Source organism: Colossoma macropomum, unplaced genomic scaffold, assembly GCF_904425465.1.
Source record: "Colossoma macropomum unplaced genomic scaffold, Colossoma_macropomum, whole genome shotgun sequence".
NCBI classification, from domain to species: Eukaryota; Metazoa; Chordata; class Actinopteri; order Characiformes; family Serrasalmidae; genus Colossoma; species Colossoma macropomum.
This window is the reverse complement of record NW_023494791.1, coordinates 43223662-43250050: the sequence shown is the minus strand read 5'-3', so window position 1 is coordinate 43250050 and position 26389 is coordinate 43223662. Positions and strand designations below refer to the sequence as shown.

Sequence of the window (26389 nt, the reverse complement as noted above, 5' to 3'; positions counted from 1 at the left end):
AATAGTCTGGTATACAGTATTATTGGTAGTGTGGGAAACAGGACTAGCACTTAATTAGGACAACAGAGTGGAGCTGGTTGTGGCACTAGCACTTTCTTAGCTTGCAGACTAACAGTTCTATACAATATTCTTACAGTGTACATATTTTTGCTTTTATTTATTTATAATTCTTTATATTGTTAATTTTTGTGAAGGATAGAGTTTATATTTTTATCTTATTTTTTACTTTCAGTATCATATATTTTGTCTATAAAGTAACAAGTAACAAACTGTTAATTACTTCCTTGTTAATTCTCTTGTTGTTACTAATTTTCTTGAGTGCCTTGAGAACACTGAGAATTTCCCCAGTGTGGGACTCATAAAGGATTATCTATCTTATCTTATGCACAACAGGACAGGTTAATTCTGGCTAACTGTCACCCCAACACCAGTCACTCAACTTGTTTCCTCAAATTTGAGTCATTATCCTCTAAACTTATGTCTAAGGAGTTACTCCATTGTGTATTTAGTTTATCTGGAATTGAACCTGTCCTGTGGTGTGCTAGCTAAGCTAGTGCCAGTACAACAACAAGCTCCACTCTACTATTCTAATTAGCTCTAGGTGCTAGTGCTAGCTTAGCTAGTGCTAATCAGGATAATAGTGGGAGGCTTGTTGTTGTACTGGTGCCAGCATAGCTAGCAGGCTAACAGCTCCACTCACAATAGGACAAGTTCGGTTTCCTCAGGTTTGAGTCTTTATCCTCTAAACTTGTTTCCATGGAGTTACACAGCCTCATTTACTAAGTTTATCTGGAACTGTACCTGTCCTGTGCTGTGCGAAGCTGTTATCTGATAACTAAGCTAGCTCTAGCACCTATTAGTACTAGTGCTTGCTTGGCTAGCAGGCTAACAGCTCTACATGACACAGTATAGGTTTGATAACAGACATTTCTGAAGTGCTTAAGTGACATTCGGCCATTATTTAGCCTGTCCTACAACCAGCTTCACGCACCAAAGGACAGCTCTGATTCTGGCTAACTCTCAGTAAAATTCGACTTGATTTTGGTCACTTATACTTTTATCATTTTTGTCTTCTAAACTTGTGTCAAAGGAGCATCAGCTAGGTGGAACAAAACCTATCCTGTGCTTTGTGGAGGTGTTAGAATTCAAGCCACAACCAGCTCCAGACATGACAGGATGGGTTTGATTCTGACTAAGTGTCTCTCCAGCACTAGTCACTCCACTTTGCTCCCTCAGATTTGAGTCTTTATCTTCCAAACTTGCGTCAGTGGAGCATCAGTTAGCTAAAACTGGACCTGTCCTGTGGGGTATGGAGCTATTATCTGTGAACTTAGCTAGCACTAGCCTCTTGTGCTAACTAAGAGAGTAAAGTCCAGTGACTGGTGCTGAAGTGACAGCCAGAACAGAATTGGTCCTTTAGTGTGTGGAGCTGTTAGCTGTTAGCCTGCTAGTTAAGCTAGCATCACAACTAGCACCACTCTACTGTTCTAGTTAGTTCGGTTCAGAATTTAGCACTTGCTGCTAGATTGACTGAAATTTGAGATTATTTATATTAACTGAATTTGTGCCTGTTGATGTGGCCGTTCATTAGGTGACATTCACACTGAGTGTGAAATTTGGCACCATTAAAATTCTGAAACACCTCCGCAATTTTCATATCATCTATCCAGGCATACAGTCCTACTGTTACACCACCTAACTCTACAAACATTTAATCCTCTCCCAGTTAAGTGGTGTGCGTATCTATGCACATCTAAGTATAGCCAGAGAAATCTGAGAATATTCTTTTTTCTTTCTCACTAATAAGGATAAGAGAGAAAAGTTCCATTAAACAACGAGCGGGAGATGAAGCAAAAGAGTAAAAAAGTCAAACTAATAGCACCCACCAGCGCCCTGACTGCTAATAAAATCATCTCTGTTGATGGGGCCTGGTGGAATTAGGGTGAGTTCATTCACGACACTTTGCTCTGCGGATGGGTAATGTCCTGAGCTGGAAACTAGAAGATAAATAAAAAAAAAGAGAGGGAGATGATTGCTAATCAACAGAGAGCGAGAGAGAGAAAGAGAGAGAGGAGGAGAGTAATTGGGCTAAAACGAACTGCGATGTCACCAATTAGCTTGAGGAGTGGGCGAGGAGCATGAGCACACTTTAATTATAACCACTTTTCCCGCTCACTTAGAGGAGCTCTCAGAGAGGGGAGAGCGAGCGACTCCAAAAATCAATCTTCAAAGGAAATATTCTAAATGAGCTTTTTGAAGCTAATGAGGGACCACTGCAGAAAATCCATCCGTTCAGGAGTACAGATTCAACTTCACCTGTCCAGAAATTCAGCAGATCTTTCACTATTGAAAGAGCAAACAGAGATTTCCTGTTAACTCTTTAAGATGGGGTTCTGCTGTTTTGTTCTCTGTTGAGGTCATCATTTTTCAATGCCATATTTTGCTTTTATTTGAGGGCAGTGAGAGTGATCTACCAAAGCTGAACATTCTTGGATTTTTATGTGGTCTTGTTCATGAAGTACCATTTTTTTTAACATGAGGAAAAAAAAAACGCTTGAATATAAATACATTTCACACATCAGTTGCATTCTATCATTTAGATTAAACAAAGCATTGAGGGCCTACCAATCTGAACTGCACTCTTAATCTTTTAAATAGGAATAGAAAATGTGTCATTAAAAGAAGTGAACAAATCACATTTATGTTGATGAAAAAATATAAACATAATGTAAAACTTTATGCCGCAGCTTTTAAAAAAACACTGCACACTTTTACCTGAAAATATGAATGTACATCGTCTAGTAGATGAAGAATATTAAATCCTTTATTTCGTCAAGCATGTATTTGGTTTCAGTGTCTCTCCAAAAGTGTTTTGTTGCCGCCTTGCTGTACTGAGCCTTCTTTTCAAACATGTGCAGACTGAGAAAAACGAAAGAAATCAGAGTAAGAGTTTACATGCACTGAGAAATCTGATTACTGAGCTAAAATTCAGCTCTCTTCATCAATCTAAGAAATCGGAGTATGCTGTTTACATGACCACTTGAAAAATCAGATAACTGTAGAAATACGATCATAATCAGATTATTAAGTGCATGTAAACGTTTTCATTGAAACAAAGGGAAAAACATCAAAAGTATAGCCCCCATTTTTTTGAAACAGAATGTAAATCAAATATAATGTAATTCACTACATAACTAGGTAACTGACCATGTACTAATTATTGTGTTTCAATATACTATTATTTTATTAGGGCTGTTGATGCATGTTTATATACATGTTAACTGTCAAATTATTAATGCCACAATTTTTTAATGCATTTGTACCTAGTTTAATGTTTCAAATCATCTGTAGTTTTAGGCTGAAATCCAGCACATCTGTAGCCCTCTCAAATACAGCTTTTAAATGGCAAGTTCCAGTTCAAATTATTGACAGCTTTTGCCAGAGTAAATTGGTTTATCACCTAGGTGATAACTACAAGCAAAACGGGACGAAAATAAGCATGTGTAATAAAATACATGCTTTTGAAACTTTACATTTAAATAACACAAATGTGACTAGTTGTGATTAGCTACACAACATAATGTGATAATCGCTATTATTTTAATAGTCTGACAAATCTACTCCACATGTTTATAATGTCTGTGCAATTTCCATCAAATCTTCCTTTCTTCTCAAGACAAGTAAACACTTTGAGCCATCTGTTTAGAAGTGGATACTTGCAGATGTAGCCTCTTAATGCACCCCCCCCCCAACTGTGCAAATGCAGACATCCTCAATCTGTACAAATTCAGCATGTATAATTTACAACAGAAAATGATTATCAAAAACGGAGCATGTGAAATCTGACTTATCTCTGCACCACCATGCTCTCTTGTGCAACACAAAAAAGGAAATGCCACAGCCTGATGCAGGATGATCCAGCTCTCAAACAAACTTGAGCAAATAATGGCATTCAGATATTAAAAAAATGTTTTGTAAATGTTTTTATATTACAAAAAAGGGCATGGACTGAGCCACGACTTTCATATTACAATTGATGCAATAAACATTTGGAGATAACGTTACTCCAGCTAATTGTACTCTTAATTCTAACAAGTATGAAAGATCGTCACAATGCTGATCTCTGTCCAAAAAGATCCACTCAGTAGGATTACATGACCTCAGTGTCCAATGCGTTAAATTTACTGTCACAGTAATCACGGATCACATAAAATCACACAGAATCAGCCTTGCTGACTGCCAGAGGCTGGTTAACAAATGTACAGCTCACCACAAGAGCTGCCCGCCCACTCATTCAGGACACAATAAGAGATGCCTAAAAAAAGAACCAACAGCATCAGACCCTTCACAGTCCAGCCACAGCCTGTTTCACCCTCTACCACCTGGAACGCATTACAGGAGCATCAGGAGCACGTACCACCTGGCTAAACAACATTTTCTATCCTGGGGTTAAAACTGGTCACACCTACAATATCCTGACTGTAAACAGACTAGGCATGTGCTGATTATCAAATTTATCCTCATTATTACCAAACCTTTTATCATGGTTTATGATTTTATCATGATATTGTTTTAAGAAACCAAGGTTACAGTAAAAAAGAAAGTCATAATAAGTGTAATAATCAGATTACAGGTACATTATAAAAATAGACGGATAGCTGGTTTACATTCAGACCACAGACACACAAATTCATCATCTTTCAAAATACACAGAATTTGTGTTGTATCTAAGTGGGTAGGGAGTACTGCTATTTCTAAAGATCCCCCCAGACCCCCCCCAACAGTGTTTTATACAGCAAATCTGTAACAATTGTAAGTATTTTATTTTTATTAGTAGAACTAAGATCTTATTATTATTAAGATTTTTGAACAACTGGTTTAAATAATACCAGATACCACTGCAGCAAACTGATGTAAGTTTTTATTCTTGTTTATTGCTACATAAAATCCTAGTTTGACTAGCTACAAAACAAACTCCTTCTAACATTAACCTGTCAGATTTTGATGCTAAAGTGAGCCAACATTAACTAACACTTCTGAAAAGTGCAAAGAAGGCAGCTGATATGCATTTTTTTTCCAGTTTTTCCAGACCTCTTAAAATTGCCTTGTTTGAACTTTCTGTCTTTTTTTATATTTCCATTTTCCTTTCCTGCCTTGTTATGACTTTTATATCATTTTAATTCAGATCTAGTACTTCCATCAGAAAAAAAGGTAACTTGTCACGTGGGGACTGCACTGTCGGTAACAAAAAGTGATATATGATGACATTATGTCCTCTTGTAGACATAAAGTCTGTGAGGTGAGGACAGCTTTGGAGAGTGGTGATGGTGGAATCAGTATAGGATTTCACTGACCTCACCACTTCTTCCACCTGCTTGGAAATCAGCTTATATGACGGAGCAGCAGAATAGTGTAATGATCAGATGATGTAAGTGGAGGAGGGGGAAAGGCAGCGGGAACAGTCTATACATTTCTGGATTAGTGCATTCAAAAAAGAAAAACAGTCTAAAATGTATATTTCTTCACATCAATTTGTTAGATGGCAAACTGGATGGAAATAATAGCCTAGATGTAAACCTTTCATTTATGCAGCTAAACGCAAGCCAGCTGTTGTGTATCAATTTGTGTCTTGTGGGTGTGTATGTTGCAGCAACATGTTAGCAATCAATCACAGCTACACAAACGGTCTGTGGTTGGCTTTTCTGTAAAATCAGGTGGCCCTGGCCATGTTAAGTGATGCAACCTACAAGCCACTCAGGCAATACGAAAGGGTGAATCAACACTGCAACACTATGGACTCAGTTATAACTCAGATTCAGCTGAAACACACACACACACACACACACACACACACACACACACACAACTAGGTAATTAATAACAAGTACACCGTGACCATTTCCAGTTAAAGTTTCTCCTTATTTAAACAGGTAAGGAAGCTGAACGCATCAGTTATTAAGTTACATTGTCCACAACAAAAGTTAATGCTCCACTGTGATACTTTTCTGTACTACTGCATACAAATTGGTCACTCACAATTTGTTTAAGTTTGTTGTGAAATAAGTGGCCATTTCTCCAAATTACAACAGGTAATGAAACTGTACGTCTGACCCAGCGTGATCCGCTACAGAATACTTCGCCTAAACTACGAATGGCGGATGCAGAGTCATCCCAAAGGGCTACAGCCAACCAATGCCAGCTGCCAGGTCACACTTCCCTCCGGCTTGGTCGGTCCATCTCCCACAAAACTCCACTTCCCAGAGTGCAACAACCATCATCCAATCGTGAGCCGTTCAAGAGATCCAGCTCACCTGAGTTTGACAAGCGCCAGCTGCTTGTAATCAAAAGATCTCGTCTCTTCTCGGCCTTTGCCTGTATTTTTGGATTTCTGTTTTTGCTTTGCCCTTTTTGTCGTTTTGGCTCACTGTTTCTTCTGTTGTTTGATAATGGACTGTTCCTGGTTTTTGCTCTTAGCCTCACGTTTTCATGCAGTTTTTGGTATCGATCTTGGCCTGTATCAACGGTGTGAATTTGGATTTTCCTGTTTTCATTCTAAGTTCTTCTCTTTCCATATGCGTGCGTCTGATCCGATTCGTTACACAATACAGCCTGTGGTGCGCTGTAGACTGATTAAATATTCCCCGGACAGAACTAATAATCCAGCAAGGGAGTCTCAATCACATCCTAGAATTAAATGTATTCTTGCAAGGAAGAGAAACTGCAGGGCAAGGAAAAGTTTGCCTGCCACAATATAGGGCATTTGCATTAGTCTTAACCAAATATTGCAGGTTCTGTAAGTGTCCCAAAAATTAGTAAAGTAGAACAACTGTGAAAACATGCAATAACAGAGGACATCTAAAAGAACAAAGCACTGAAAAGCCCAACAAGTTGCCACACAAGCAGCGTCCCGGAAAAGCAAATATGAAACTACTAATTAAAATGACACTAAGATCTGTAGGTTATATAGTAAAAGAACACAAGAACTGTTCTCAAAGCAAAGAAACAAATTCGATGCACAAAAAGAGAACAATTTAAAAGCAATTTGTGGCTACATGTGAATTTGCTTCAGCGGATCTGAAGTACGGTGACATTTTGGGGAGATTTTTTCCCCTATTTTTATCAGCCTCAACTTTCTAACCACTCTCATTACGGAAAATGTTAAAGTAAATAAAAGAGTCCTTAAACTTTAACTACAGTTCAAAACTTTTACAAAAGAGCAACTTTAAATGTATCGTTTGAGCAGAACTCCACAGTCAGGAATAGCATTGTGAGCGCTGCAGGAGCGCTGTACTGCCAACTTCTGTTACATTTCCTCCAGTGCCTCTGAGAAGAGTGCTTGCTGACATGGGTAGAGCGTTCAGAGACAGGCTGGTGGCATATCCATCAGCCTGACAGCCAAAGAGTCGAGGGAGATGGATTGACACAGTCATGGTGACACACTAAATACGATACACAGAGACAATGACAGGTGAGAAAGTTTAAGAAAAGGAAACAGTTAAGCTATCAAGAACAGCCAAAGATTCATGAAGAAACTGTATGGTTCATTAAGTTGTTGTTTCATAATGAACTACTGGCAACTGTTGCGAAGTTTTGAGCAGGGGTCTCAAACTACCTTCATACAGCCCATCACATGCTTACAATTAACCCATAAATCCAGCCCATAATTTTTACTCATTTTTTCTGTGGTTAAAAATTTACATCTGACAGGTAGATCTGCCTTACTCACCAGACACTGTGGCTGGTTACCCAACATAAGCTACATAAAATCAGCTTAGACTGATGCTAGCGTTGTTAAAAGCAAATACAGAACAGTGTATGTAAGAGGAACCATTCAAATTAGAGGTCTGCACTCCCGCGGAACCCACCACAATGTCTTTCGGCGCGGGTAACCAGCCACTGCAAGCGGGAGCGGGATATAGGACGCATGAAGAGAAATCTCGCAAATTAACGAACAGCCTAAATAAAGTAGAACAATCACTCAATCACATATATAATCAATTTAAAATGATAACAGTAAAACAGTTCAAAAGAATTAAGTCATTCTAAAGAGTTGCGAAGCAACCGATCACGTGAACAACATTCAAATTCTTGTAGCTTACAGAGACAACAGAGTCTTCAGTCCAAACCCATTAAAAATAACCATTCTGTGGTTTAATTCTTGCTTTGTGTTTACTGGGAACAAATGGCACACGGTGACGTTACTTCACAGTAAGCCTGTTGACCATTACTACCGCATTATGTCAGCAAACAATAATGTACGTGTGAATAGACAATATAGAATATTGGATGTCAGTTCACCTTGGTGGAACCGTGCGGACGAGAGCGGGGCAAAATGTTTCGGTTGCGGGCGGGAGCGGAACAATTGATTCTGATTTTCTGCGGGAGCAGTCAGGAGCGGGATCAAGTCTTGCAGGAGTGGGACTGAAAAAGAGTCCCGTGCAGACCTCTAATTCAAATAAAAACCTGACGCAGCGTGAACGCTGACAATGAGCAGGCATGACTGTAACTAGCTTTAATTAACTTAGCCATTGACCATATTTAGACTGACAGGTTAATCTGCCTTCTTGGATTGAATCATGCCATGTCAGTAGATGCAGCGTGTCAGAATCAAGAAATCAATGTAATGATCAAATTAATCAGCTGAGAACTACTTTTGCCAACTTCTGCTCATTAGCAGGAATTCTATCACAATAAGAGCTCCATAAAACTACTTTTATTAATAGTAAGTTGATTTATTTAGTAAAGTTGCGTAAAAAATTAGATGAAAAACCGTACTCAAAATTTACTTTTCCTCCATTATTTTTTCAATCAACCCCCTTAGAGAAGGCAACCTGGTGAATGCCCCCAGGTGAGTTTGAGACCCATGGTTTAGAGAATGTTGGTAAAAATTTCATTCATTATAACGAAAGTAGGTTGGAGACTTTTGCCAATGTTCTGTAAAGGTTGTCCAGTGGACACGGCTTTGCAACAGTTATAACAAAAGAAGGCATTTATGGGGAGGACATAAGTATAAGTCAAGTATAAGCATAAGTCAAGCACAAGAATACTTAACCCAAACTGCTAACGCTGCTATTAATGAATGTAAGCTAGTAGGCTTTAGGTTAGGTCTGTCACACATAACACTATGGATATATATTTCTTCAATCAGCACATAGTATTTGAATGACGTTCCATTAAAGATGTTCCCATCTTTCCAAGACAGGCAATACTGTGTACTAATTAAACCTTTTTTTGTTTGTTTGTTTTGTTGTTGTTTTTCCCTGTTCCAGCTCCGCTTTTGCTGCTTTCAGGACTTGAGGTTGGTTACGGTTGGCACTACAACTATAAGGCAGTAGATCCGCAGGAACAAGGCACCAGTGGCTTCTTTAATTTCAGCTCAGTGACAAACGACTCCCTCCTTCTGCTTTGGGAGATGTTCTGAGCTGTGCTAATCTCAAAGCTCATATACTGAGCCAACAACTCTCCTGCAATCCATTTTTTAGAAGAATACAACTTTATTTCTGAAGCATTGACAGCTTAGCTATCCAGAAGTTGCACCCCAGTTCACTACTAAATGACTGAAGTGTTACTCATGACTGACTGATCAGTTCAACCATTCAGCTTCATTTTGCTTCCTCAAAATGAACTTGATATGTTTGGACTTGCGATGCAGGTACAGCCCCAAAATACTATAGCTGAAGCTCTTTATCCTGCTTCCACTTCAACTACTCATCATTTCACTGAACATCTAACTAATTATGCTCCTACTCAGAAAAACGGGTCAGTGGACATGGACTCAGCACCTAATTCCACTGGTCAAAATTTTACACCAAATTCCCAGTTCCACTGTGTCTCCAATGTGACTAGATCTCTCTTTCTTTATCCAATATGTAATTTAAAGTCAGGTCGGTGAAACAATGGGCGTTTATCTTATTGCAGTACATGTAAGCTAAACGTCTGCAGGTAATTAATCTGGTTTATTAATATTAATAATCCTGGACGGCAACAGTCAAATTAATTCTGAATAATGTGCAACTGAATGAATAGAGAGGGAGGCTGCAAATAAAGAATACAGTCCTGTGTAAGACTACCCATCATTTACATTTCCAGTCAAAACAGCTGTTCACTACAAGTTAGTAATTTTTAAGGAGATATTTATGGCGAGATTCGAAATAAAAAAATCCACTTGCCCAAGGAAGAACAAAGTCAATGGGAAAAGGGAAAAATCAGGAATTTCCAAAACTGCAGTTCATAAAAAGAAGAACGTCTGCAAATTAAATAATTTTGGTTCTCAGATTTGGTTCTCTGAACAACAACAAATGTGTCTGGGATTATTTGGATTGTGAGAAGCAGAAAACGCAACCAACTTCTAAGCCTAAAAGCAAATCTCCTTTTAGAATGGAAGTTGCAATAAAGGCAAAGAGTGGACTGAAAAATGTTGACACTGTATCTGTGTAAATAATGTTTTTTCCTGATGTTGTAAAATGAATAACTTGTGCTTAAAAATGAGGAAATGAAATAAATGAGGGGTGATCTCTGATTTTGCACAGTACTGTACCGTAAACTCATGAACACAATAAACGAACACACAAAAATATTCTCCTCATAGAAGTGGATCCGATAACCAGCATCGGTATCTGGCTGATACCAGCAGAAACTGCTGAATCAGAAATCTGAAGAATAAAAGAATGAAACTGATCAGATTCTGTAACAAAATTAGCCAGAATAGCTTGTAGCACAACATACCGTGAAGCAAAGTAAAGTAGGTGACATGAAAATTCAAATTCATCCCTTGTTTTAAGTTGTCTTGAAAGTCTAAAAAATCTAAGAGTAACTATTTTAATAAGCAAATTAGCCTTACTTCAATTTTACGATCTCCTACATGAGATGTCTTGCGATGTCTTGCATCTGACATTACTGTCAGAGAAGCTAATTTGTCTAGTTCAAAGAAAGAAGCCACAGAAAGAAATGAATAAATAATAAGATAATACTTATTTGTACAGATTTAATGGAATAAACTTTCAATATCATTTAGTGAAACTATCACATTTGGTTTTAGTTAACTAACTTAACAAACTTGTTTAAGTTTGAAGGGTATGAAGTGAAATAAGTTAGGATGCGACTAGGCTAGTAACGTCAGCTGAGGTAGGGGACGAAAAGCATTTGTTGTAGAATATTTTTTGAAAAATGCTGTCATGCCTCTCCCGGCTCTGCTGAAACCACTGCTCCTCACGCCATTGCAAACCCCAACTCCCAGAATCCTCTGGGAGGTCACCTGACTTCAGACTTAGTACCATCCACCTATCCATGCTCTGCCTCCCCTGATTACTGATTTCCACCAGCTGTATCTCAGCCCCTATAACCTGTCTGTGTTCACACTCGCATTGCGTCAGCCTGCTGTACATCACCATGCAGTTTAGTTATCTTGGTTTTCCTGCTTTGTGACTTTGCTTAGCTTTTTTGTTCACGACTTCTGCCAGACCATTTTGACTCTGTTTTGCCTTGTTCGTGTTTTACCTTTTTGCCTGTTTTTTGACTCTGTTTTTGTCCTTTGTTCTTGCCTTTACATGCCTGTTAGCCTGTGTTTGATCTTAGCCTGTTTTTGAATTCTGTTACTGGTTTGCCCCTTTATCAAACCAACAGCCCACTCTGCTCACATCTGATCCTTCCAGACACCTCACAAATGCCTTATAAATTCAGTGATCAAATTTGATAAAAATAACAGTAACCACATGTTGCCTAACGTTAACATAAGAACTACAAGTAGCTAACAACAATTATTATACAAGAATTACAATACACGTTTTAAACAGTGTAAGTTTTGCACTGTGATATGTGATGTTTCTATTTATTTGTTTTTTCTTTAATATGTTTTTCTTTTTTGATGAGTTTAATTAAGTTGAATTGGTTTAATTTTAAAATGAGCATCATCCCTGTTTTTAACTTTCACTAATCGCTGTTGTCGGAAGAAAATCTCGTATCTCCATTTTTGACATTTTTCAGTTTTTGACATAATGTGAAAATACTTGTTGGCCTTTACATTGTATGTAAATTTCATGATGAATGGCCCAAAAGAAATGACCTAAAATGACTTGGAAAAACATCTGGTTCCACTGACTTACATCAGAAGTAAAGTATGTTTTTTCCTTTTCCTGTAAAGTTAACATGTTGGAGATATGAGGTTTTCTTCCGACAACAGCCTAATGCATGTTAATACTACAAATATTGATAGCTACGTCTACTGGTACACTGGAGAAATGAACAGTAATAAAGCAGAGTGGAAAGGGCTGAAAGATGATCACAACATGTATCTGACGAGAGGAGACTACAAAGAACCTTCTACATTACCCCCTCCTCCCTCTAGTGCCACAGTTTATCACATCAGACTAGCCCTTAGCCTGCAGGAGAACAGACCAAACATTATAGCCCTACTGCATGACACTTCAGATTCCATACACATCAACCCACAAACAACATACACTCACAAACACAGAGGTAAAAACATACCTGCAAACACAACGACATGACAGGGCAACTTACCAATTCCCACATGACCACCCCCCACAATCACACAGACATATGAGCAATTCTGAATGCAATTCTGCATTTTCAAAACAAACACACGGTACTACTGAAGCACTACACGACTTGAAAATGAAATAAACACATAAAAATCAGGCTGAGACAGACGTCACATTACAAAACCCATTTCGGAGAGAAAACTGTCAGCCAAAAATAATTTCTGCTTTAATACACGTTTTGCTGACATTCCATCTCCCAACATTATAAGACAGGCTATTTCATCTCAGAGAGGCACATTCACTTACACTCAACAACATGCTTTACGTTGGCATGACAGCACATACGAGGTGTACCGATATAGATTTCTGGGCTGATAATGCTAACCTATAATTGGAGGAATGGTTACAAAAACAAATTTATACTAATTTCCACTCACCCCAGATGCAGTCGATCAGCCAAGACATGTTTGATGTCTAAATTTTGCTTCTTTGGTTCAGAGCTGGAGCTACGAGGCTATCGTTGCTAACACTAGAAGTTCAGGTTGAGAGAAGTTTTTCAAGATGTATTGACAGAAAAGGTTTTGGGTGACTACTGACTTCTAGTGTTAGCAACGTTAGCCTGGTAGCTCCAGCTCTGAACCATTAAGGTCTCACAGACTTGTCAATGTGTTTTAGGATGCGGAATGACTTACTGTGAACTATAAAAATGAACAAAACTTGACTGTGTAGCTGAATGTAGCGAGCAGCAATTTTAGACAATGTGCAGCTCCCCCACAGAGGTCCTCCCTTCATGTGCTTACAATGTCTGTCGTTTCTATTTTTAATTAACTATTAATGTTAAATTTCCCAACGGAGACCGCAAAAGTTGTGGCGCCCCTGGTCAAATAGCGCGTTCTGTTGATGTTGAAGTGAAAATAAGTAAACACATCTTCTACAGAGAACACCCTTCTGCACATTTTATTTACTGCACTCTTAAAACAGATGTGTTAAAAACAACACATTGTGTCCTTAAAGCCAGACGTACAGTACACGACATTTACCCTGATTTTAGCCCCGGTTTTCAGTCTGGGTGAGTCTGTGCTGGTTGGCCCTAGTCTGCAGATTTTGGGGCAGTCGGAGTCGACAGTTTAAAGAGAAAATCAAATCACTGTGTGAGCGGCACAGACTCAAACTCTTTGCCTCCCAATCGCATTTCAGACCAGCTGAAGTATCAAACGTTTTATTTTTTAGGCCCAATAAAAAAGGGTGTATTCTACTAAAGCATACTGGTCAGCAGCTCCATCTGAAGGGACTCCTTTAATAGCCAATGAAAACTTGGAGCACAAAAAAAGTAAATACAGCAAGTAAAAAAAGAAAAATGGCGAAAAGACACATGTAGCAAAGCTTTTTAATGAACTGAGTTTAAGGCACAAGCACAACAGAGTGCACGTACATATAACACTAAAAACCACCACACTAATCACTCTCACTTAAATACATTCACATGTTGCTTCTTTACTGTGCCGGCACGAACAGTAGTGAAAGCACTGGCAGCAGGAAGCCGCTTCATGCTTGCTCATTTGCAATTATTATATTTCAGTCACCAAAACCATCATATCCAAACCATGTCCAGTCTTTTTTATAATCTGTTAGGACTTTAAAAGTTGTGTTGTGTGTAACAAGATACATCAGTGTGTTCAGTAGAGGACAACACATTCTAAGTTACCTTTAAGAGTGCATCTATTTGCTGAGTTGTAACATATTGGGGAAAAAATAACACATGAAATGTGGGCTGTGCAAAAGTTATGGCATATCTGTCTTTTTGTTTCTTTTTTTTTAATATGTTAAACTCAAATAAATCAAAATTCTGCATTTTCCCTGTATAGCATGGGTGTCAAACTCAACCACCAAAAGGGCCACAGTAAAAAATCTCAACAAATTCATGGGCCAGTAAACATTTTTTCATTTTCAATAAACTTTTTGCTATATACCGAACTGACTGAACTGATGATAAGCACTTGTAGTAGACCTTGAAATATTACATGAGTACTTGGAAATATTGAAAACTTAAATGTCCCCAGCAGCTCAGTCTTTTAAACTTATGTATTTGCTTGAACTGGACACCTCGCATCCTTTCTTTGCTGCAAGTTAAATTAATTCTTTTGCTCAGTTTCTGAGCTGCAAGCTAGTGTTAAGTGTTTACACTGGCAGAACTGCAGTTAGTTGTCTGGTGATATGACTGCTGTTGGGGTAGGAGAGTCGGAGCACACATTACATCGCAGTACATACTGGGGACTGCAGCGCATTGTAAAACAAGCTAACATTAACAGAAAATTTAAATACTTTTGCAGGCCGGATAGGATTGCGGTGCGGGCCCGAACTGGCCTTATGTTTTGACAAAGCAATGAGCCTGGGGGTCGTTTAAACTTTTGCATTCGACAGTATGTTCATAAAAAGAAACAACAGAATAGTGAATGTAAGCTATGTCTGCGTAGGGGAAGCAGAGCTGGATTCTGTGAGTCAGACTGTGGTGGTGTTATCTACTACGAGTTGCAAAAATGGAAAATCCAACCATACATGACTTTACATGTGTAAATGTGTGTGCAAGCTAAATTACTGATTGGTTTTCTATATTTTGGTATTTTCCACAAGGCTGATATCTGCAGACCTAAGATAATAACAGAATATAGATAACAACAACTAAATGTGCCACTGATAGGTTGTGCATCCATATCTCATACAAAATGCTTCCTTGGATGTTGCTGAGGTTGCTCAAAAGACTTTAGCTCTCATGAGTTCTGCAAGTCATATCTAGATCTGCTACCGTTTCACTGTGGAAATGAGCGGGGTTGAATCTGACTGGCTCCAGATTTTAATGCCTGGACAGCAGAATCCTAAGAGGCCTAACTGACAGCACCGAAATCCTCCCTACTGTTTAGTGACTTCAGCAGTGTACGTGCCTTAAAGGTCAGTTATTGCTGCTGGGAACCTCAAGGCAATGACACTATCCTCCCTCCAAAATCAGAACATGGTGTCAATTCATTTAGTGGGACTGCCTGAGCAGCAGAAGTTAGCCTGAAGACAGCCAATAAAATAAGGCCTGTTTGGCTCATTCACCATTTGGAAACAGGAGTTTGTCTGAGACGGCTGTCAGAAACAAAGTGCTTGTAAGCAAGTGTAGGCCAATTATTCTAATAAATACAGTATAAGATAAAGAAAAGTGCAAAACTTTCACTTGCTACTTTAAAGGCTAAAACGAGCTCGGCCTAATGCATTATGCATGCATACTCATCACACAAGCACACACGCTTTGGACATGAATAATGTTAATATGAACCTTCTTTTGATACAGTAAAAAAGATATTTAAAGTAAAGCATGCCTGCCTGAAAAAGGTCACAAAGAACTGGACCAGGTCCATGATGCTGCTGTGCTGGGAGAAGGTAATCTGCAACAAAAAAAGAACACAAGAAACATGGACAAGCAGTAGCAAATGTCATCAGTGTACCATTAAACCAGCACTAAATTGTGTTATTTAAAGGTTTTCCAGACACAAAATTGAACAAATAAATAAGAAAAAGCGTGCATGTTGTAGAACTGTCTTAAAACACTTAAATGAGCACGTCAGCCTAAAACTGGAGTTTAATATGTTACTTGTCATGTTATTCATTATTCTTTAAAACACCACTGTATCCCTCAGTTTGACAGACTTTATGATTTTACATCATTTTCATGTTTTCATCCATCAGTGTTCTCTTACTACAACACCCAGCATGCATTATCCAAATACATCACACAACCCCTGGGAATCCCTGTGGTGTCAAACAATCCTGACTCCTAGCCTAATCACTGATCTAATAAGGCTAATAAACAGAACCAAGCAAGCAGACACGTTTACAAAACAGTGAAGGACAAATGTTTCCTTTTATCAGCAGAAGTTGCCCACATTTGTTCACAATGGGACTGTAAGGCATTAATGTGCTCTGAATTAAACGAGTCAAATTTTCTGTAAACCTTGTGGTGCATAATAATCATTCCTATTTAAAACTGATTTACCCAGAATATGAGTACGCTCGAATTTACAGCACAGGGATTTCCAAAAACAAGCAAGTTTTATTTCCTAATAAAAAAAAAAACAATAGAAACTATTCACTCATATCTGGAAGACAGCATTTTACATTCAATCTGCAGCGTTCCCTCCTAAAACAATAAAACACTGAAGCTCTCCGGAAACAAGCTTCAAATGTATCTTTGGAGGAGCAGCAATGTAATGATAATTAACGCTTGAGTGGATTAAAACACCTACGTGACAAAACTTGAATAAGCTCACCTCTGAAAATCACTCAGGAAGCAAGCAGTGAGGCTTTCTAAATCTAGAACAGAGTGGCGCCAAAAGGCTTTGGCAATGCAAACTACCATAGTTAATTCATTATAACATTACATAACCTGTTCAAATACATAACAAGGTAGCATTTGCAACTGATGTAATTCTGTAGATTAATATCTCTGTCTCTTATATAAGGTGTATAGACACAATGGCCTGTTATGTAAAACGGTCTTTATTTCTGCTACTGCAAAGTGCTGAAGCAGTAGCACCATATGCTGCTGCCCATTTTCAGATTAGTTTAGGTGCCTGACCAAATGAGTTCACAATTCAAAAGAGACCACTCTATTCAATTGCTTATGAGAATCCAATAAGCAATTCTCATGGCTAAGACTATCTAAATCCAAATCTACAGTCCAGGCCCTTTCAAAAATAATCGACTATCTGATCAAACAAAATGTCATATTCTGATTGATTTGTAAATGCCAGATGTTATCAGTGTGATTTTTTTTTTCTTGAGAGGTAACACGATTTTAAAGTTCATGTTACACAATCTGTTTCCTAGTCTGAAAGCTTTGAAGCATTCTTGATGGACGAAATGCTGTTAACAACTTCCAAACCAGTAAGAACTTTACAGCCACTCTTACGCTGGTGTTCCAATTTCTGCATAATTAAATGGTTAAGATGTAAACAAAGACAGTCAGAGTGGTTTGATGTAAAACACTGAAAAACAAGTCAGAATTATTCACAGTGGTGTTGATAGGAACCAGACATCTGCAGTCTTTAATGGCTCTAAAAGCTCCCTCACAGGAAGTCATGATGTGAAAATGAAACTTTGGTCTGCAGCCAAAGCCAAGCCCGACCCAGGCTGGCCAGGAACAGTTTATCATGTTTGGAGTCCGATCCTGAGTACAACAAAATTTTCTCAGAAACTGACCTGAAGAGGCCCACCATCGCCCAAAGTGCAGAATAAAACCTGACAGGACAGCACCGGTTACCATGTAGTGGCATTAACAGACGTCATTAGACATCAACAGCAGTTAAATATAAAACCATTTAAAATAAGCTATAATAAAATAATCTGCTGTCCAAAGTATAAATTCAGCTCAGACAAATTTTATGCTTTTGAACAGCATCTCAAATGTGTTTATTCTGGATACAATTTCCATAGAAAGCTGTTCTCACGCTGTGTGGTGCTGTTTCACTGTATTAATCTTAGTACACTTATTCTGCATACAGAACATGTTACATAGAACACACCGTACACACAGCAATCAAGTCAAACAAACTACATGTCCTTTTTGCAACACTAAACTATATTTTCCTGAATCAAGTCTCTGTTTATGTCCTGTTTTGTCATGAACATAGGCCTCATGGACCTCGGTGCTTGGTGGATGACTCCAGTGTGCCAAATTAAAAAATGATTTAAGGTAGCAAAAGTAGTGAAGAATAAAGTAGAGAGTAAAACTAAAGCAGGTGAAATGCAGGTAAAATCTGTTAGACGTGTGAAGGCTGTAAGTACATGAATATGAAATTTGAACCTGACCCGAGTCCAACATGAGCAGTGGGGCAGTGTACGAAACACCCCCTGGTATTCGGGGGTCCCATGTTGGCTGGCTGTTAAACTCACTCGCCATAACGGCGCTGATGCTTCAAGGGCAACAGAAATGTGTGGTTTAACAGCTCCTCTTTTAGAAATGCTCTTTTCTAGTTTGGTAATGCGCTCTTCAACACATTCATTGAGATCTTACACATCTCCTCTTCAGTTGTAAATGAGTAACTCTTGGTTGTAAATAAGTAAATTCACTCGTTCCACCAAACTCTTTTCAAATGTACAAACATGAGTTGCCATAGCGTAAAGTTTTTCAGAGGTATTCAGGGTATAGTTATGGTTGCTAGGCTATGAAGGACCAACTGGGTGAACCAGTCCATTCCAGCGCAACCCTGAGGCAGACCAGTGCTGCATCACTAGTAAGTTAAGAATATCAAAGACAGAAGCTCACCGATTGTGGGTGAAGCAGCTAAACAATGATACATACATACATACATACATACATCATCTAAACCGCTTATCCTTCTGGGTCGCGGTGGGGTGCTGGAGCCTATCCCAACTGTCAAAAGCTGCTAAACAGTGATGTTTCCCTCAATTTGTATTTGAGAGTTAATTTTTCATAACAGACAGCATAACGTCATACGTTTATTTTCAGGGAGCCCCCAGAATTTTGAATTTGAGACATTCAGGGGTCCCAAGAGGTTTCACTCCTTGGAGTCATGCCCCAGTGCAAGCTCTAGGGTGTGTGTGTGTGTGTTTGTGTGTGTGTGTGTGTGTGTGTGTGTGTGAACATCAGATTGACTCTTATGCTCAAAGTGAGAATATTTATTGTTAGTAGCCAAAAATGAGTCCTAATTGGAGCCATTTTCTGAATAAAGCAGTAATTCTGGTGGAGTAAGATTCTCTCATGAAACTAGCTGGAAAACATCCAAATTAAATTGAATTTGAGCATAATTTACATTAACCACTTTTGCACTCTTCAGCTCGATCAGTACAGCACTGATGTAAGGTTATTTCAACATGTAGAAAACATGCTAGCGAATAACAGATATGCTGTAAAAAAGTACACTGGGATGTAAAAAGCAGGCCACAGTGGACTGATGCAGAGGGCATAGGCGGGGATAGTGAGTTTAGTTCTTAAGTGATTTACTGGCATTTGTGTCTCCTGTGAAACTGGCTGACAATCAAAAAGCCAAGAGAGAGAAGTGTTGAGAAAAGCTGATTTCTCTGTCCAGAGGGAGAGGCCATTAGGGAAGTGATCAGGTGGTTGGAGCCTTGTGCCTCTTTTCTTCTCCATTACTGAAGTGCTCTCCAGCTCGCCCCTCCTTTTTTAGCCCTCTTTCTGTAGCCTTCGCTATAAACAGAACGCTCAAGTTCAACCTTATATTTACAGCAGCCGCAGTGCTCAGAGGTGCTGTAACAAACAGAAACAGGGTTCAGTCTCTTTATTAAGAGAGCACACAGTGGTGTAATCTAGCCTGAAGTTGTGAAGTCTAGTGTGAACCAGCTGTTAGCAAGACTAACCAAGCTAGCACTTAGAAACATAACTAAAATACTTGGTATATGAATATCTATGTAGACTTACATAGACATTCACTGCAATTGTCTATGTGACTCACATTTGTAGAACATGTCTTTTTCAATTTGTTAACCATCTTTGTGAGAAATAAGGGGTTTAATTTTCACTGTTGTTCAGAATTTCCCTCTGCGGCCTTCTCTATAAACAGAACGCTGAACTTTAGCCTGATATTTACAACAGCTGCAGTACTTTACAGGTGCTGTAACTAAAATAATGAGATTCTGTCCTTGTATCATGAGTGTATGCAGCAGTGTGAGCAAAATTATCCAACCTAACATACAGCAAGATAATTGAAACACTTAGCTAGCTACACAAATTTGCATGTACAGTTATATTACTTTACAGTATCAGCACCCTAACAGTAATTCATTGCAATGCCCATGTGACTCTTCAGAACTGACACTCAGTATTAATTGATGCTTTGCTTCTTGGGTCAAACATTTGTATGACAATAACAGACAAATATATATAACTGGGCATTTTAAGTAAGCATATCTAGCAAGGCTAGCCAAGCTAGCACACATTGCTACACTTATTTAGCCAGATAAATTTACATAGATGTTCACTGTAATGTCCTTGTGACTCATTTTAGTAGAACATTTTAACCTCTTAAAGGCCAGGTCCTGCCAGTGGGCCCAAAAGTCATACACACTTCTACAACCTAAGAGCAACTCATCCAGTTTGCACTGAAGTCCCTGTAGTTACTGAATAATAGGTCTTAGTATGAAATAAGCCGGGGATTTTAAGGGTTTACCTTTTCTCATTCTGTTAACCATCCATACAGAAATCTAATATATGGTCATAAATCTACATAAATCATAACAAGTCAGGTATATATTTTCAAAATATATGTACAAAAATATGTTTCACATATTGGACATATATGCAATACATATGAATCATCTGTACCACTTTAGAATAAGACTACCCTTATAAGCGGTTTATGAATGGTTTTAAAATAAGTGTATTAATGGCTATTAATTAGGTCAGAAACACCTTAAAAATCATTAGTAAAGAGTTATAACACACTATTAAAAGGGGAAAACATGAGCTGTTATATCTGATGAAGCTGACAGTTTTAAGGCTGCCTGACAGAGAAGACAAAGTAAGATAAGCAAACTGCAGTTTAATTACACACTTGAAAGTGCTGGTTCTTTCAGGTTTCTTTGGTAAAGAAAATGGTTCTATATAGAACCATAAACACGCAAAGAACCCTCTGCATGATGAAAGGGTTCTTTGCACCATCAAATGATTCTTCAGACTGATTGAGAATAGAACCTTTTTGAAAAGGGCTCTACAGAGCACCAAAAAGGGTCCTTCTTCTGTAACAAGCCTGACATTGTAACAACAGAAGAAGCATTTTTGGTGTAATGTAGAACCCTTCTATATAGAACCATATACAGTACACTCTCCATTAATCTGAAGAACCCTTTCACTCAAATATATACACAATCGTAGTGCATTACCAGTGGCAGTACAGCTAATATCTGCATGTCACATATACTTTAGAAAGATATTTTACCTCATGTACATCATCTGCACCTATACCGACAGTCCTTCTTTTCCAAAAAAAGACCACACTGAGCTGCATTTGTTCCTGTTGTCTTTAGCTACTGTCAGCATTTTTCCCTCAACCTTGTTGGAGCTTCAGGCTAATAACCCTCACTCAATCTCTCCATTAAAGAGCTCTTTGAGGAAATAAAAGAGCATTACAAGCTCGCTAGCATGCCGATTTTCCGTGCTCACGTTTTTTCCCTGACCTTGTAGATTGTAGGTATCAACAGACGACAGACGAATATTTAATGACTTACAGCCCATGATCGATGGCCATACTCAATAACGCCATGGTGAATTGGTCTATAAAACAGCGCAAGACTCTGCTAGAGCTGGACCCTCTGGAGAACATAACTGAGCTAGCTGCACTTGTAGTAGTTGCAGCATCATAGTTTATTGGGATGGGGGAGCACAGACAGCAGGGAGGTTGTTAGCACAAATCATAGCACTCTTTCTGTCTCTTGCAGCCCTCTCTGGCTTGGAATAAATGTATATATCTATTTAATTGCTCACAGTAGCATGTATTTTACCATCAAGGCAAGAACAACAAGCCCTCCACAGTCAGAGACAACATATCACATTATCTTGAGCTGATGCCAGCCAAAGCAGCATCACACTAAAGGGGAATGTCTGGGGATAAATATGCATGAATCTGAAATGTTACACTAAAGTCACAGTTAAACTAGAATATTGTTTAGTTTGTGTTTCCTTGTGATATTGGTGTGACCAAGCTGGACAAGAATACAGAAGTCCAGAGAGGCCATGAGGCAATTATCTTGTTATCTCAAGATAACAAGGTTGTTATCTTGAAATAATGAGTTAGTTGTCTTGTTATCTCTAGTTAACAAAGTTGTTATCTTGAGATAATGAGTTAATTACCTTGTGATCTCAAGATAACAAATGTGTTATCTTGAGATCACAAGACGATTAACTCCTCATCTCAAGATAACAATCCAGAAAATTATAGCAACAGCTCATGGCCTCTCCAGACTTCCATACAAGACTGGTGATGAAACAAATTCATAGTAAGCTAACTTGGGAAAAACATGTAAGTAAAGACAGTTATAGCATCTAATTCAATCTTCTGGCTAACTACATACTATGCCTCTCTTTTATGTATTAATTTATATTTGTAAGGAAGAAATATATTTAATTTCATGCTAAAAGTGCTAAACAGTGAATTAGTGTAATTAGTCTGTTTCATCAGTGCTGTTATACAAAGAACCGTCCCTTCACAGGTTAAAGCAGCCAAAGAAGTTGAGCAATAAGTTGATGAATCTATCTATCTATCTATCTATCTATCTATCTGCCTATCTACGTACCTACGTATCTAAACTACAGTAGTTTTCATTATTTCAGTTGCACAAGCAATGCAACCTTAAGGGTCCATCACATGGACATTTTGGTAACACTTTACTTGAAGGGTGTCAACATAACATATTCATAACATCTTACATAAACACTACACAACATTTTAGGTTTTTATGTTTAAATCAACACTTATAAAGTATACATGTTATAAACTACACCTGTTTTACATGATATTAATATGGACTACTATGTCATTTTATCGAGATACATTTTTCAAATAAAATCCTAATTTATTTATTTTGAAAAAGTATATTAAAAAGTATATTATTTTAATACTAAGTATATTATTTTCAGTAATCACTCAGGCAAGTACTTTTGATTTCTCTATTCTTTTCAAGCATTTCTTGCTTGGCATGTGACTTAGATGGACAGTAAATTACTGAAAAATATGCTTAGGAGCAATCATTTGACTGAATCTGAGTATGGTGGTGTGCCTAAGTGTCAAAATGACCAGAGGGATAAAAGCAAGGTCATTTTTATTTTGCTGTCCAGAAATGAGGCATTTTACTGAAAAAAAAGTAGTTTTTCAAAATAAAAAATGAGGACTTTTATTTTGAAAGATCTCTACTCTCTCAGTAAAATGACGTAGTAGTCCATATTAATATCACGTAAAAACATGTATGCTTTATAAATGTTGATTTAAACGATCATGAACATGTTATAAAGCGTTTATGTAAAATGTTATGAGTGTGTTATGTAGACACCCTTCAAGTGCTACCTACATTTCTGTGTAACCTCTTCTGCAATTTTTTTAAATTAATATAATCAAATTAATTTTCCCCATAACTCTGTTATCTGATTAACTAGGACACTGATGTCCCTCTGTGTGTGAAATACTGTGACTCTGTGTTGAGCTGCTAGTGAGCAATGAGGAGTGAAAGGGGAGGGTGAGACCCCCTGCTGTATAAGCTATTCACACCTCTCCACAAACATAGACCACTGAACTGCAGCTTGTAAGATGTCAAAAAATTATGTACAATGCTATAAAATATAGCAAAACATTATAAAAGCACTTTTATTAATGGTGACTGTTTGCTCACCTGCAAAGACAACAATACAGTTCACCTGCAGTTCTATAAAGACACAGTTCCATCATAAGTATATACACCATTAATATTACTGAAAAAAATGCATAGTTCAACTGAGGGACCTTCAAAACAGGTGGACTGTGAAAAAGCATTAAATTGTAATGTGAAAACGTTGATTTACTGTTGTCTAAGAAGTGAATTGAGATCTTTCAGCCTCTTATTTCAGGTTATATCAATGAAGATAAGGCTGAGGTTTCCAAAATCAGCTTAAAATTGCTGGGATGCACTGAGGAGCCAATACTGCATCAAAATTCACGACCTGAATAGTTCTGTATCATGTCCATGTACATTTCCTTTAGTTCTATTTTGCTCCCTGTTTCTGACTCACTTTACTTTGTACTATTAGCCAGTGACTGTTAAATGGCTGGGTGAAGTGAATATGGAGTGATGGGCTTTTTTCAGATCAATACTATTGGCGAAGTACAATTACCTAAAGTAAAGACAAAACAAAGAGAATAAGGAAGAATCAGCCTCTGAGATTAAAGGAAGAAAACCATTACAGGGCAGCTAGAATGAATCTCTCAAGAGACTACAGAAAATACAGGGAGGGAGTCTTTGCCATTCATTCAACATTAAGCTAATATATAAGCTCCAAATGACTGCGTATGGGTAGTGAGTGTGTCTTCCCCCTGTGAAAACAAAATATCTTCTTATATGCTCTAAATATATGCCCAAATATATGTAAATAGAATATAACGTTAATTGCTTTCAACGTCATCTTATTTGTATTAGTGAGAAAAATTCTTTCTGCATAAAAAGGACTGTGTGAAGAACATTCTGCTTAAAAATGAATGAAAAGAAAAGAAGAAAAAACAGTTATTTATGAATTAATTTACTTAGTACAGCATTTATTTATTTGGATGCTGTCCAGTTGTTTGGCCACATACTTTCAATACAAAACTGTCAACTAGACTCAGATCACATAATCAGGCTTAAAAAGATGCTTAGTGGCAGTGAAGATAAAAAATATGCTGGCATTCCACTCTAGAAAACAGCAAAATTTCATTTTCCGCTACTGTTTTATGTGTTATTAGGCCAACACTAGCATAAAAAACCTTATTGGATTAAATTTCTGTATTATCAAATATTTGCACAGATTTGCATGTGCATGTAGTGAAAAAAGGGTAAAGGGGTCATAGATGATCACTTCCGCTATGGGATTAGGATATATATATTTCAAGAACTCTCACCAACAAGATGTGCTAATGACCGATGCCAATCAGATCACCCTCCCCACCACACACACCACAGCATCCACATGTAGGATGGAGAAAGTCGTTCAGAAAATCCGCGTCCCACACCCGTGTTGAAAGCACATCTACGGCTTCATCCACTGTAAATTCCAAATCTCCAGGCTAGCTGCTTCCCTTGCACAGCATGGCTTCGTTCTGTCTACTAGGCCCTCTAGCCTCTCTCAGCAGTTGGCTAGAGTGAAAAAAATCAGTGGTTTAGTTTTTTTAAAGAGAAAAAATGTTTATGTTGGGTTGTTTTAGGTTCATTTTTGCAAGGACGTTTACATTGAAGAGCCTGAATACGGGACAAATAGTGGGTTTTCCAGAGTAGAGCAGTGAGAGGCTGTGTTTCTTCTCGCCGTGATTGCTCCGCATTCAGCAAATAAAAAAATAAAGCTGTGTTATGGACTGTAAACTCCAGTCGTCTAAGTTTCTCCCAAGAACCCCGAACGTCACAGTATTTTGCAGTTCGACTCTGTCATTAGACTACATTTAGCCAAAAAAAACAAAAAACAAAAACAAAAACAAAAAATGTCCATATCCCAAAAAACCGAATACCTACCCAGCAAACGAATATCCAAACAGTCAATTATTCAGATCCAGCCCTAGTGTCCACTAAGATTTATGATTTGACATCATTCAAATATGAAAACCTCACAGAAAGACAAGCATATACAGTACAGGAAACCAAACTGCAGTTCACATGATAACACTATAATGATTAAAGGGATGAAAAGACATGCGTGGTGTAATAACATAGTTATTTATGTGATTGGGCAGCCATTGAAGTTTAGGATTTGTCCGCCGTTTTTATTTTACCACATCTCCGGAAGTAGGTCACATGATAGTAACAGTATCCACATGTAGACATAAGTAAATACAAAAACAATCAGCAGCTAAGTTTTATAGTACTATTGAAATTTTACATATACACTTATGCCTTTCTTGTGAGTTCAGCCGTTTTTAATACTGATGGTAAACTACTTCTTCCCGAGGAGCATTAAAATGCTTAAACAGTTTAGATGGTCACTTTAAGAAATGATTAAGTTAAAATGAGCTCATTTTAACATTTAGCAGTTTTTAAAGAAAATATCAGATCGGTATTGATATCAGCAAATTCTTATGGATTTCGTATTAGTATCACAAAGGAAAGAGTGGTATCTGAAGATAACAGTTTCGTATTAAGTCCATCTACTACAACAGAATTCAACA

At 37.9% G+C, this 26389-nt stretch overlaps 1 protein-coding gene across 1 annotated transcript in view; it reads right to left on the bottom strand.

Moving 5' to 3' along the window:
* atrnl1a (attractin-like 1a) overlaps positions 1-26389 on the bottom strand; it is a 370723-nt gene that overhangs the window by 157592 nt on the left and 186742 nt on the right. The window contains 1 exon segment of the mRNA XM_036575121.1: positions 15864-15925. Coding sequence (XP_036431014.1) covers positions 15864-15925 — 62 coding nt within the window.